Source organism: Manduca sexta, chromosome 27 (genome assembly GCF_014839805.1).
Source record: "Manduca sexta isolate Smith_Timp_Sample1 chromosome 27, JHU_Msex_v1.0, whole genome shotgun sequence".
NCBI lineage: Eukaryota > Metazoa > Arthropoda > Insecta > Lepidoptera > Sphingidae > Manduca > Manduca sexta.
In genome coordinates this window covers 11,991,768-12,006,333 of record NC_051141.1, presented here as the reverse complement: position 1 = coordinate 12,006,333, position 14,566 = coordinate 11,991,768, and the positions used below count along the sequence as shown (strand labels likewise).

The 14,566-nt window shown below is 34.7% G+C and overlaps 1 protein-coding gene across 1 annotated transcript in view; it reads left to right on the top strand.

The window, feature by feature from the left end:
* LOC115448893 (protein AF-10) overlaps positions 1-14,566 on the top strand; it is a gene marked incomplete in the record, with an annotated part of 39,760 nt that overhangs the window by 21,270 nt on the left and 3,924 nt on the right. Inside the window, 9 exon segments of the mRNA XM_037443920.1 lie at positions 674-829; positions 964-1,111; positions 1,921-2,095; positions 2,582-2,677; positions 2,917-3,029; positions 3,502-3,577; positions 5,218-5,313; positions 7,515-7,577; positions 13,282-13,391. Of these exon segments, the coding sequence (XP_037299817.1) occupies positions 674-829; positions 964-1,111; positions 1,921-2,095; positions 2,582-2,677; positions 2,917-3,029; positions 3,502-3,577; positions 5,218-5,313; positions 7,515-7,577; positions 13,282-13,391 (1,033 nt within the window).

Sequence of the window (14,566 nt, the reverse complement as noted above, 5' to 3'; positions counted from 1 at the left end):
CGGTCTGGGTGTGTTGAGGCCGAAAGCCCCCTCTCGAAACCCACGACAGAGTCAGGACTATGTGTGTGATTGCTGGATGTATTAATTATATGTGTACTTGAAATATCATCACATCATTTTGTTTTGTGAGCTTACTGTCGCTTTAATTCTAAGAAACCAAACAAATACTTCTTTTTTTTTCAGCAAACTGAATATGTGAATGTTTTTTATTTTATTATATTCTCAGTCAACAAAATTCAGTCATTATTAATATTATTGATGCGTTAGTTTACATACGTACAATAATTGCAAAAGCAGCTGTCTACTCTGAGTAACTACTCTGTAAATCTCTAAATCGCTATTACTGCGTCCTTTGTTACAAAATTATGTAACTTGACAAGGACTTACGTGAAAACGTAACAACTCAAAAAGGACTAAGATATAACTTAAGATGTGCATTGAGGTGTACGCGCCAATGTTTCTATATGAGTCGTTTCGTAGATGATAGTGGGATTATTATGTAGTGTGTTGCATGATTAACTTTATATTTTGCTCAGTGTTAGTATCATTACTAGCTGTCATTAATTCATTATTTTTTAAATGGAATGAAATGTTAGTTACTTGTATCGAAATCCGTAGTAAGGCTGTTGGTTAATGTGCGCTTAGCTTTACAACGTTAACCGACCTTGTACAGGCGGCAAATTGCATCACTCATCAGATAAGAAGAAACCCTCTCCGTCGCGCCGCGGCTCGTCTGCAGGAGACGGCGGAGGCTCCGGGAGCAAGGCCAGCACCCCGGCACCCTCGCCGCAGCACAACTCCGACACACCACAAGCACAAGCCGCAAAACGTTAGTTTCAAAATTATTCTCATGTATTAATTTAATCACTATTTTATTTGTTTTAATTTCTCTTAATTTGTTCCCAATCTTTATAAGTCTAATACCAAGTGTACTAGTTAACATAGTAAACATATTTGCTGCAGCAGCAGGTGGTTCGACGCCGTCCAGCGGTTCCAAGGCGACGCCGCCGGCCGCCTCGCCGAGCTCTATCAAAGCGCCGGAGTCGGTGGGAGTGATAAGCTCAGTCGCCTCCGCCGCAGCCACTGCCTCTGCCGCCGCTATAGCTACTAGGTATCACCAGATCTTTGTCAACATCAAACAATCTTGAATGACGGTCTCTAAATTCCGATTATAGTCTAGAGCATTAATCATTTATCATGCTAAATCTCACTCAGCATTTCACAACATAAATATAGTGTAATTACGTTAAGTGTGAAATAAGCTTTCGCACGCTTCTTAGCATTGGGACAAATGTGTCCATCATAATGTTTCTTCAACGCGGTTGTCCGTACCACAACATAGAAGGACTGGTTTATTAAGTCAATTATTAAGTCTTGTCCAATTAACTGTCCTTTATTTCCCACCGACAAAAACAGGGCAGTAGTTTACATAATATATGCCAACATTGACGTTTCCATGAAAATCCCACAGTAAGAAGTTAGAAATTAAAAAAGAATATCTCCCTTCGATCGTACATTTGTCATATTAACAATTAGCTTTTTCATGATTGTTTAGCATACGGAGACGCAAAAATTAGCGTGCTAATGAAATTAATACGAAATAGCATTAATGGCCATTGTATATTAAGTGTACAAAAATAAACGTTCCTGATAGTAATCTATACTTATAATAAATCTTAAATAAGTTAGTGTCCGGCTGGATGTTGAATGTAATTGTATTGCATTTTATTATATTACAAATGGTTATTAATTTAGTAGGTAATTGTAGTTACGTTTTTAGAAAATTGTATGACCGAAATAGAATGTCGAGTAGGTCGTTCCGTTTTTCTATATACTTGGAGCACAACACATACAAAAACATCTCGATTGCTTTCATTCATGTTTCCTCTCCCGTGTAAACAATAAATTCATTCCCTGTAGCTCTGCATCGAACAGTTCAGTGGTGCAGACGTCTGCGCCCAAGACTTCGTACCAGGAGTCAGTAATCACCAATACGGAATCGGTGGATACCAAGCACACCAAGAAGAGGAAGGCTATAGCCGCCGCCAACAACAACCAACCGATCGACTACGCAGCCACCACACCGCCCACCGGGGTACTGTAACAAATTATTTATTGTCACGAGCATTAGGGAACCGGTTAAAAGTAATAGTAAAAACTTATCGAAAGTTTCATCGATAGGATTCTTATAATTGGGGATTTTTTTTTTATATTTGTGTAGCTGCAGTCACCAAAGACGTCGCCCAGCACGCGGTAGTCTGCCCAAGTTGTTTACCGGTTAAAATACACTAAATTGCATGAAGTTTGACAGATTAGTTTCAAGTAATAAATATTTATATATTGATTTTAAAAAATTATGTACTTTCAACGAAAGTAATAATTCTTAACGTAATTATTTTTAACGAATATTTTAATTTGAATAAATTAATTATAAAATGACATATTTGACCGCTAAACCGTTCATATGGCCAAAGCATACATATACATACGATACAATAATATTTTTATCTTGTATAAAATAGGATACAAACAATTATAATAAAAACATATTGATAACTAAAAAAAATAAATCCTTATTCAGCCGTCAGGTTCCAATTCTCAGAGCGGCAATACTTGGGAAACACCTCTCGCGCCCTCCGAGGCACAGCTTGAGGGAGCAGAGAAAGTCATCAAGAAGGTAAGCTTTCTTCTTTGTTTGTTTTTAAAATATTTTATATAAGTCTTTATTTCAAATAAAGTATTTAAATTTAAAACAGGCAATTGAAATAATGTTAGGACATAATAATAGGGTTATTAAGTATAATTAATAGAAGTCAGCTATTAAACTAAATTGTTAGTATTGTAAATAAATTTCTCAAATGATTACAATTTATGTTTATTTGCTACTTGTTATAAAGTAATATTTGTTGTCAAAAGGCGAAGACAGAAGGCACAGATCCTCACTCGCAGCACTTCTCAAGCATCAGCCCCGCCCCGCCCCCGCCGCCGCCGCCGCCGGCGCACAGCCCCGCCTCCCAGCCAAGCCCTAGGTACCTGACGTCATTTCATTAATACATACTTAATAAAGTATTCAAACAAATATGTCACAATACCCGCATCTTGAACAAAACTGGAACTTACTTATGAACTAAGCTAAAAGACACGTGAATGCGAAAGCTTATGTACATGTAGCGCATAGATAAACGTCCATACTAAGGCCACTGGTGGTAGGTGTCTCATATATGAGAGTTCGCCTGGGTAGGTACCACCGCAATGTCTAATTCTACCGCCAAGCAGCAGTGTTTAGTCACTGTTGTATTCCGGTGTTTCTTCTGTTTATGGGCGGTCGTATCGCTTACCATCAGGCGTAAGCCAAGCTCGTCTCAAAACAATAAAATAAAAAAGGCCGATTACGCGATGCTTTTTGTTTAGTAATTTTTGTAAGATGTACATATTTTGTCATCGTTACTATTTGTTTCGCCTGTAAAGTAATCACACTAATGTATGCAATGGTATTCACAGACACCTGCCAAGTCCCATGCCAGGTCCAAGCGGCCTGAACCCGATCTCCGCTATCCGGTCGCCGTCACAGCCTCAGGTCGGTTCATTACTGTTTTATGTTTTACCAACATTAGTGTCCTACATAACGTGTAATTAAATCTTTACAAATATAATGCATATACAACTCTTGGCGTATTTGGCAAATATTTGTACTATTACATCAACTTCGTACGTGGAGAACACGGAAGTCCATATTGCTCTGCAAATATTACAAACAAATACGCCTAGTCTAGTGCCACCACATGGAAATTTATATTCAGAAATCGTCACAAAATATAGGTACGTAGGCATTATAAACAAACGCATTAATTGGAATAACCATTGTATGTGCCCGCTTCGCTTGGTGTACAGTTCCAGTTTGCGTTCCTAGCAATGCATCGCTTGAGACGCTTTCAAATAATGCCATAGTTATAATGTTAATATTGCATTTAAAATGCACCGAAGCAAATATATTAGACCATATATTATATAATACTACTCCCTTGAAAATAAAATAATAATTTTATATTTTGTCATTAAAATAGAATAATTATAATTAAGCTCGAGCGATTCTAGATAATTGCAATAAAATCAGAGGCGTAGCTACCACTGTATTAACGGTATCAGTGATACGGGGACCCTCTTGGTCCATACCTACATTAAACTAAGCAGGCGCCCTAAAGTCCACACCGCCCTGAAGAGCCCCCGACAAATATAGATATAGGGCCACTCTATGGCAAGCTACGCTACTGAATAAAATGTTAGGCTTACAGCGAAATAGGGCCCATTCTCCGTTGCTCAAAATATTAGGGTATAGTCAATGACGACAGTACCATGGAGGGTGTTGATAAGGCGTTTTAAAACTTGGATACAATAAGACTTAAATGACTATTACAAAAGTTTTACTGAGTTAAAAAGAAGATTGAAAAAAAAGTTGACTTAGTGAGATCTGTGGAACAATTATTACCCAAGTCAGTGATAACATGAGTTTTATATTAATTAATAATTCAAATCTGATCAAACGGCTCAGCACTCCACCGCTGAGTAATAGTAAAACAAATTATTTAATAAATTATGCATTACATTAAAACTGCTTAGAAAATGTGGTGTTACTTTTTATGCTGGTTTCTGCCTTAGGTATGCCAAAGAGGACGAACGATAGGTTTAATTATAATTATTATTAACGGTCGGTTTGTCTGCGTACCATCCCTTTGTGCTGACTGTAAACATAATTCAGTTAATAATAGTGGACACCCTAATCGCGCTTATGTTATCTTAATCCTATCGCATGCGGTATCATCTTAGACCATCTTCAATAGATGCAACAATATACAAAATATTTAAATCCAGTACTAGACAGATATGTATGTTTGTCGTTAAACTGTGTATGAATACACTATTTTTGAGCTAGGTATAGTGCCATTTAGGGCCAATTCCTATTAACAATATTTAGGAGATAGAATGTTCTTCTACACTCGGATCCATACCGATCCAATCAAATTAAAGTTTATGGGACATGCCCACAGATGCGTTGTTCTTTATTCTTACCAATAACCGGCAGTTAGTGGTTGCGATGGTTAATCGGAATCGGCCGTGAGTGGTGTCTATTGCTGAGTAGTTAGTAGTAGTAGTGTCTATTGAAGATGGTGTTTGAGTATTATCCAGTTTGGAGCGTTACTAATCGCGCGGGTTGTATAGGGCGGGAAGGGCGACCGCGAACCGCCGGCGTCGCTGCTCGTGTCGGTGCCTCTGCCCTCCACAAGCCACGGACTCAACCTCACCGCGCACTCACAGGTTCATAACCGTCTCGCGAACACACAAATGTCTAGACGATTATTCGCTGATATTACCAACAAAATATCTATATAACTATATGTACCTACAAACTTATAGCTATGTATGTTATATGTTAAGAAGTTTTATTATACACGTTTAACTGTTAACTTCATGTATCTGTCCCAAATGTCATGCCATTCACCTAAATATTAATATATCATGATTCCTCTTCGTACACCATATAACTCGCATGGAGAAACATGCTTACAAGGTTATTATAGTAAATATTTCGGAATAAATAGTAACTGTCAATCTAGGACATGGTCTGCGTGCCAATGGCCAAATATCATCCGAGTTTATACAGCGGTTATGCCCATTTGTTCACGCTTTAAAAATACATTAAACATAACTAAATATTCGGCTCTTCGGTAAGACGTATCACAGATTTCGGTATTTGGCTTGATCCAATATAGCATTCGTGTTCTAGATACAAAATAGTTTATAGCTGCTTAATTTAAGGTTTACCTTAAATATTGATAATATTCGAAAAATTATAAAATTTTCGGTAAAAACAAAGATAAAATTCGAGTAGAAAGTTCTTTACGTCAGTATAATTTTTTGAGCAATATAAATTCTTCTGAATTCGTCTTTAATTGTCGATAATAGATATATTTTATATCTGGATAGTTGTCGTGGTACACTTTGATAGATTTCATGGTTCTGCTGAAGCACAGCACTACGGCATCATCCTGGCGAACGGCAAGAAATGAAATGGCTTACTGGTCGACATGATGCTTATGGTGCAATAGTAAATTAGTGGCAGGGTTATAAGAAACTTAAATTGTTAACTAAACATATTAATTGGGTATAGCCAATAGTTTGAGATTTTTAAATATTATTATATTCCAATTTTTTCACAAAAAAAGACAATTGTGTGTTCACGGCTAAAATGCTTTCGTTTTTAAAATACACATTTACTAACAAAATACATGCCCACAGTCTACCAGAAAAATGAGAATATATAGAAAGGTACCCTAAAAATTCAGACCTCGTTTAGAATATTGTAAATCATTTAAGTTTATATTACAACTTCCGATAGAAACAAAAAACGTTGCGCAGATGATGGACTACATGGAGCCGGCCAATAGTCTACAATAATTATATATGTATAAGAATGGTCAAGATAAATCCGAAAATATATATCTTGATAAATTCGAACAATTCAGATAATTTGAAAATAAACGCGAAATAATAGACCATGCTAAAACCATCCCACTTTCACTATAGATCTCATAGCAATCATAATAATCTGTAACGCAAATATAGCTTCATGTTTGTAAATTAAGCCATTGGTAATTCTAATACTGTATGGTTCCTTAGCGTGTTTCCGATATAACATGCACTGATATGTCTTCCTCAGTTGTAACGGTTGGCCTGTAGGTCCTTCTGCGTAGCATTCAAAGTCTAAACCTGAGATCCTAGGTTTTGAACCATATTCCGTTGAAATAAGATCTTGTATCTTAAGAAAATCAGTAATTAGAAACAAAAAGAAAAATACTTTATACTTAATATAATTTTTTGTCGACATCATTTAGGTTTCAGTAACGAGCAAATGATTTAAGCATTCTGTGTCATGTAGAATACAAAAATCATCAAAGTTAATGTTATAATAAATTTCCATCTTACAATAATGATTATAATGTACCTTCCAATAGTGTCAAATATATTTATGGTGTATGTAACTAGCAATTATTTATAATAAATACATATATATTTTAGAGTCGACATTTATGTAAGGTTCCTGTTATTTATTTTCACGTGTTATATTTACAAATAATTCTAAATTTTATTGGATATTAAATTTTAATCACACAATGGACTTTCATTGTATATATGAGTTTTTATTCTAGATATTGATTTTATTAATTTTTTTGTTTATATAGATTTTTCTTTTTGGATTATAATTTCTGATTTACTTTGCGTGCCCATATTTTTTGTTTTTATCGATTAAGAGTATGACGGATTGACATTATTGTTCAAGTAAACAAAAGTCTTTGCGCTTCGTAAACAGCCAAAAGCACAGATACTTTGTCGTTGTTAGTTTTGTCAGTATTATAATATAAGCAGACTCATATTCCATTACCTGATGACTGAGAAGGACTTCCGTACGTACTAGCCGCAAAAGGTATTTAATCGTAATTGTAATGTTTCGTGTTTAGGTGTCAGGCGCGGGGGAGATGCACGGACCCTCACCTTACATATTCCCTCAGCCGCCGAAACAAGTAAGTTTTATTTTTTATTTTATTCAAAATTATATACTGTGTGTATAAATGTGTAGGCGCCTATTTAATCCAATTCGTTAATTTTCAATGCCATTTTTTTATGAAAAAAAAAAACTTTTTTTTTCATGTACTGTCAAATTCTTACCTTAACTAATCGTGTTTTGGCGCGTTATTAATTGTACGGACCAATACAAAATAACAAATCTCCTTAGAAATAAAAATATTTGTAGTTCCAAAATAATCCAAATTAATTCACTTCACGCCTTTACACAAGCGCTTCGACCGTTACAACGTTTTTGTCAAATAAATTGCGAACATGAAATACCACGTGACCTATACAATTAAACTTGACTGAAAAAAAAGGGTGCGGTAGAATTATGGTAAAAGTTGTTCACAATGAACCTGTCCTAGACAAACATGTAGGGTTGCATAATGGTTTTTAACGTCTGCTCTTTTCTATTCGTTTTTAAAAAGATTAGGTTGTCTAAGATATTGAACGTTATACGGTAACATGATGTTACCCACGAACTAACCTCAAAGCGATGGTATTCTTTGGACTATATCGCAAAATATATGAAGCCGTTCGGAATGAGCAGTTTACGTTGCCATTTATTAGGTACCTGCCGTGGCGTGTCCCTCCGTCTACCTGCCTTCGGCCCTTGCGTGCGGAGACGACCCAACACGTGGTTGCCATTCGTCTATCGGGCTCTGATTCTTATGCTCGCGGCACGATCTCACGCTAGAGTCATATCCCCATCTTCTTTGCTCTTACGTCTTTCTGGCAACGGGCGGAAAGAAGATAGTATTATTTGTCCCGCCCTGACAAAACGTCGACAATTTAAAAGAAATAGGCCCATTCAGTGTCGCAAGCAAGCTGCTTTTGGCAACATCTGCCGTCGGATAGAAACATTTGTAATAATAAAAATACATTGCGCCGCGTCTCGGCGACTTACGAATGATGTCGCGTGTTGTTTAATAAATTAGTGTGAAAAAATATTGCTCGCCGTAAAATGGTAAGTTTTTGTTTGTTACCAGTTATTTGTTACTAATATTACGACCTACTTTGTGTTAAAAAGCCTAAGTGCTGTTATGGGTCATTGTCCTGGCCGATTTCGTGTGTATTATTTTTTTGGATAACGTACCGCAGTAGAAAATAGTACAGAAATGCTAAATAAAATAACCAGACAGGTAAGTGATTGTGAACAAAGTATGTATCGTAGTAAACTGCGTCAACATAACTTCGGACTATTGTGATAAAAAGACACATGGGGACTTATTGCAAGGCTTGGCATTGAACGATACACATAATATGCTGTGTCCAGTGTTATGAAGATAAAACAATTCTTCGAACTATTCTCAGATAGAATATCTCTACATCCTGTATTATACGCGACTTTATTGAAGTCCGTTTATTTTTTGACAGTGTTTAATAAATTCTTCAAATATTTAGAGGTTCGTATTAACGAAATAGCGTTTTATGCAACAAATAATAAAGTTGGACGAGTTAAAATACTTCATTGTGAAATTATTGCTACCATGTGATTTCTGCTCATAAAAATAAATTAAAAACTAATTATAACGACGTAGGATAAAATCGTAGTACAATAGTTCTATTTTACAGAATAAATACTGAGATATACATTTGTTTTAAGATATTTCTTATTCTATAAGTCACTAGCGGCCCGCTTAGGGTGTACTTTCGTGTGGTATCATTTACCTGCGTTTAAAAAAAATATAATTATTAATTGATACGCCTCAGTACCATATTATATAATTACTATTTTTTTATTTTATTTTAATGACGATACGAGCTTGCCTTTCGCCTGATGGTAAGCGATACGACCGCCTATAAACAGTAGAAACACCATTCAACACCTTGAATTACAACGTATTGTTTGGTATTCCACTGCGCTTGCCATCCTCAGACATGATATGTTTAATCTCGTTACGTCCAATAGTTACACTGTACTAATTGTAAAGTTCAATAAAGCCCGGAGTCCGGTATTGGCTCCGTAACTGCAAGCCCTGACCTCAATGACATGTGACTTAATTATCTTGTATCTTGGTAAATGTGGGTGTGTTCAACCCTCTGCCTACCCCGTAATATGGAAAAAATCCATGTGTATACAATATGTGTTACTAAGTTTATCTATAACTCCATACTCCATTTTTTATACGTATAAGGATTAATTTGGAATTGGAAAAAACAGTCTAGTAAATAACTAACAAAATAAACAGAGTGTCAATAATACTTACATACAAGTGTCCCATTAAAAACAACGTCAATCAAGATCTGATTTACTGAATATTAAATTTTAACATCACACATCAATAAAATCGTTTTTCTTTTATTTCTTAATGAGATTAGTCGATATAACAAGAAGTAATTAATTTCAAATTCTAAAAGAATTACTGAAATCACAAAAATAGTAAAATTCAATTCAATATTCATAATAAGATGTATCGATTGTATGGCATTTAAAAAATTTTCGAAATAATTTTAGAGATTTTACTATATTACGTGTTTCCCCTCATACGTGCATTGCACATAACCATCCTATTTTAGTTTTCCGAGTGCTGATAAATCGATAAATATTTAATGTTAAACGAAAATAATAACCACGTCAAATAATTGATCATCAGTACTTTTCTATATCCGTCGAGTGTTCGTCTCTTTCGTTTGATTCATAATCATTATCATAATTTTTTTTTTGTTAGTGTCATGACAATGAAATAAAAAGTGATAAGATTTACTTTCTAATAGATAAAAGGAGTTGTAAATATTGTAAATTCTCACCTGTGTAAAAACTGATGTTGGGTCTCCTTCACTTTATAAGTCTATGTGTATAATATAGATTTCTTCCGGCCAATACACGACACGTCAATCGAACTTTGATCTGTTGGATGTCAACTTTGCCATACATTTTGTATTTTAAGATGTTGCACTCTATTGAATTTTACTTCATAGGCCACAGTATATATTTTTGCACTTACAAACTGAAATGTAGAAGAGGAGTGAATTATATTATATATTATGTTTCCACGTCGCACGCGTAAAAAGCGTTTATCGTTACAAAAGTCCCTAAAATGCCCGCAATTCTATTTAAAAAATCAGATAAAAAAACTATAATTTTACGCTACTTGGTGCGCACAAGCAGTGATTACAATAATATATCATATAAACACAATAATCTAAATCCCTTTACAAGTATGTCTGTGGCGAGCAAGTGCTTCCTCATGATTTCTTTCGTTAAATCTTTTTTTTTGTATCCGTTATATTTTTGTTTTGCTAGTTTTTTACTTTAATTAATTATTTTTACAAACTTTTTTGTTAAAAGAGTTTTGCTGACACTCGAGTAACTTAATTTGATTTTATAAGTGAGAACTTGTTATTGGTTTTTGACACCTAAATTGTTGCTATTTCTAATATAATTGTATAGCTGTAAGTTTTTCATAATGTAAATAAATAAATAATAAAAAAAATCCTATGGAAAAAATTAACGGGATAAAAAATTGTAATCCAAGACGTGGTCTAATTTCGTCGTCCAACTCCGTTCAGCTGATTCCGCGTTTATATCTAAGACAAATCGAAACATTTTCATAAACTTTCGAATTTATAATACTCGTAAATAGTAAGATATCATAAACTAGCGAGATTATTACTTTTGTTTGCCTGTATCCTGTGATCAATATCGGAAATATTTTAACTCATAAATATTCGACCTAAAAACCATGTATGCACACTTTGGCTCTGGCTCCCTCTCCAAAACATTACTTAAAAATATAAGATAGAATACCAAGTATTTCGCCTATTACGGCACCTAAAAAATCCAATAAAAAAGCATAATAAAAATCAAATAAAAAAGCAGAATCCAATTTTTATGACAAAACAACTTTTAACTATTAGCTGAAAATTATTATAGATATCTTGCATCTTTTTAATTTGGAGAACTCAAAAATCCTTTTTATGCTATACGAGGCTGGGGAATAAATACATATACTATCATAATATGTAAACAACTATGGAAAAAGAAATTCCACATTTTCGTATTGAGGTGCGTGTTCCCATTTTTAAATCATTGAATTTCATGTTAGAATTCAGTAGCTGCTCTTTCGATAGGGCAACGCTGCACTACTAGTTACATGTTTCATGTAAATCGATTTCAATGCCAGTCCTTGCGATGCAAACACAATTGACAGTGCGCGTATTGGTTTTTATTAGAGGCCAATGATAACAACGAGGTGATATTCAGTGAGGATAGTTAAAATATTATACACGTTCCTTCATTGTATCGACTGGGCTCAAGATTGAGGATCTGTGCCGACCTACTTTTGTAGCGTGTCTAATGTAAAGTGAACACAGAACCCGATAATCATTATAAGCTGAACATAGCACAATGTGATCAAATAAATATAAACAAGTTTGTGAATCTCGGCGGCAATGATCTACAAGGTGTCCATTAATTTCAATTGATGTTGAAATCATTAAAGTTAAAGATCATTACGGACAACTAAGTACTAATAAACAAAGTGTGGCCAGTAATATCGCTCCGAAACGGTGTAGACATTTTTTTTTACGATTCATTGATTAATAATATTTTTTTCCGCGGACGGATCTACTGTAAAATTTTTAAGTAATTCGGACCAGGCTGCTCGCAAGAAGTTCAATTTGACCGTTGCACTGTCTGTCAATCCCAACAATATATCTATGGAAAGTTGTGATACAAAACTAGTTCTTAACGTAAAAGGTCATTCCTATCTCATGATGTATTTACGATTTTCACAATTTATATTTTGCGACATTATCACACAATATTGTAATCTCCCTTCGTAAGAAGACACGAATTTCTTGAACCCATTTTATATTATGTAGTATCTTCATTCGCTGATTTAATTGGGCTATGGTGTATGAGTGGCAGTTACGCAGTATTTGTTTTTTTTGTCCAAATCCATTCTAATTAAGAGTATATTTCCTTCACTTCCATGACGATAGGTTTAATTTCTGAAACTGTACACATACTAAGTAAAGTATTGTATCTGAAAGAAAAATACTTTTAGCGTTTCGTTATCCAGGTACTGTTTATTATTAAACAAATTTAAAAAAGAAATTATCAAATGAATATTTTGTTTGAGATGCGATAGTTTGCTTAAGAGCCATCAATTTCATTCATACCATCCAAAAATACTTTACCATTATTAACTTTTATACTACATCGATTTTGTAGAGCTATATATGCGATCATATAAAGATGCTGTAAGAGAAATGACAAGACACATCTTAAAGAGGCGTGCTGCTTGCACAATGCACTCGTGCACCAGGCATGAGGCGCAAGGGCTGCCATATTATAAAGTGGTCATAGAGATCTTGCAACAAACTATTAAGAATTAGTTCCATTACATGAAAAGAGTACGTAATAACTTTTACAAAGATATCTGAGTTCGTATTTTTAGAACTATATTTTGCGATTTATTTTCTTTGAATTAAACATAATTGTTGCCATAACATCAGACATTATATGGAATAAAAACAACGCCTTCTTTGTTTTTCAAATATAAAATTACACGATGATTCTGAATTGTCGTCGAACTTGTTACGATTAGACATATTGACGTTTTTCTTGAGCTTCACTTTACTTGCAGGCGCGGTGAATTCACTTTATCTTATTATATATTTTTTTTGAACCCATTGATTCAACGTGTCCAGGCTGCTACGGAACCCGGTATCCCAGGGCATTCTTCACACGCCGTGCCCACCCGCTCATCCTGGAACAGTCTTCACGTGTCATACGAAATGCAAGACCCCAACAAGCCAGGGTGAGTACAAAATTACCACTATTATATCACAACATGATATTTATCTCCTTAATGTAACTGAGGTAGGTACGAAATTTATAAACATGTCAAAATGAACTATCGTTAACTACTTAACTACAGCAATTTTAATAAGGCAACGACTCCAAAATTGGTGAAATTATTTTTTGGTTTTGAGTGGTTTTTGAAGGCGGTTTAATTTTTTGTTAAAATTATTTTTATTTTTTAATAGTATTTTATATGACATCAGCTTTGTTTTCGAACATAAGTTATTGTACATCATGGATTCAAAAAGAGGAATCGGAATGTCGTCGAATCTCGTGGGTATAAGGAACATATTACGTGAATTAAAATGTTAAGCTATCAAAACCTGGCTATGCTAAACATCCGTAGTACCGTCACTAGTTAAATGTGCATGCGCCTTTACTATTTATAAATATTCATTATGGTTCGTATATTAATTGACCATAATAATAATTCGTGTAAGATAAAATTGTTATCACAAAATCTCCAATGAGGGCCTATTCTAAACAACTGAAGCTCTTTGAACTTTAATAGTCGTAATATATTATATATACGGCAATGTAGGACATGTATAAAGTGACCATGTGTACAACACTTGAGAAAAACATGCGTCTCCCTGTCGCGTTAGTGTTAAAAGCCGTTGCGATGTTTGTATCTACATGAACTGCGTTTAATTACTTTTGCAAAGTCACACAAAATTAATGTGTTTGCTCAGCGAATTTTTGATACGTGTTAAATTGTACGAATATCACTGTATTGAAAGATTTCTGATGCTTCGCTTGCGGTCAATTTACACGGCCAGCTCAGCGCTGTACGTTTTAATTATGCTATATGAAACTTGGACCATTGCGGGCTGTCGGAATTTCAAACAAAATCAACTGTCCATTGAAATCACATGAATATAATAACTGCTTTAGTAAACAAAGGCGCACGACATTCTTCATGTTATGAATGATATAATGTTTTAACATGTTGCACACATGAATGTAATGAAGATTAATAGTAAATAAATCACATCCCAAATAATTTGGGTCGATTAAATTCAGCATGAAGTCATTTGGCCTTTCATCTGCGTTGTTGTCAAACAGGTCGTAGCCTGGGACAATGAGCATATTCTTCGGAGCCAGGTCGAGACACTGCCAATGCGTTCGAAT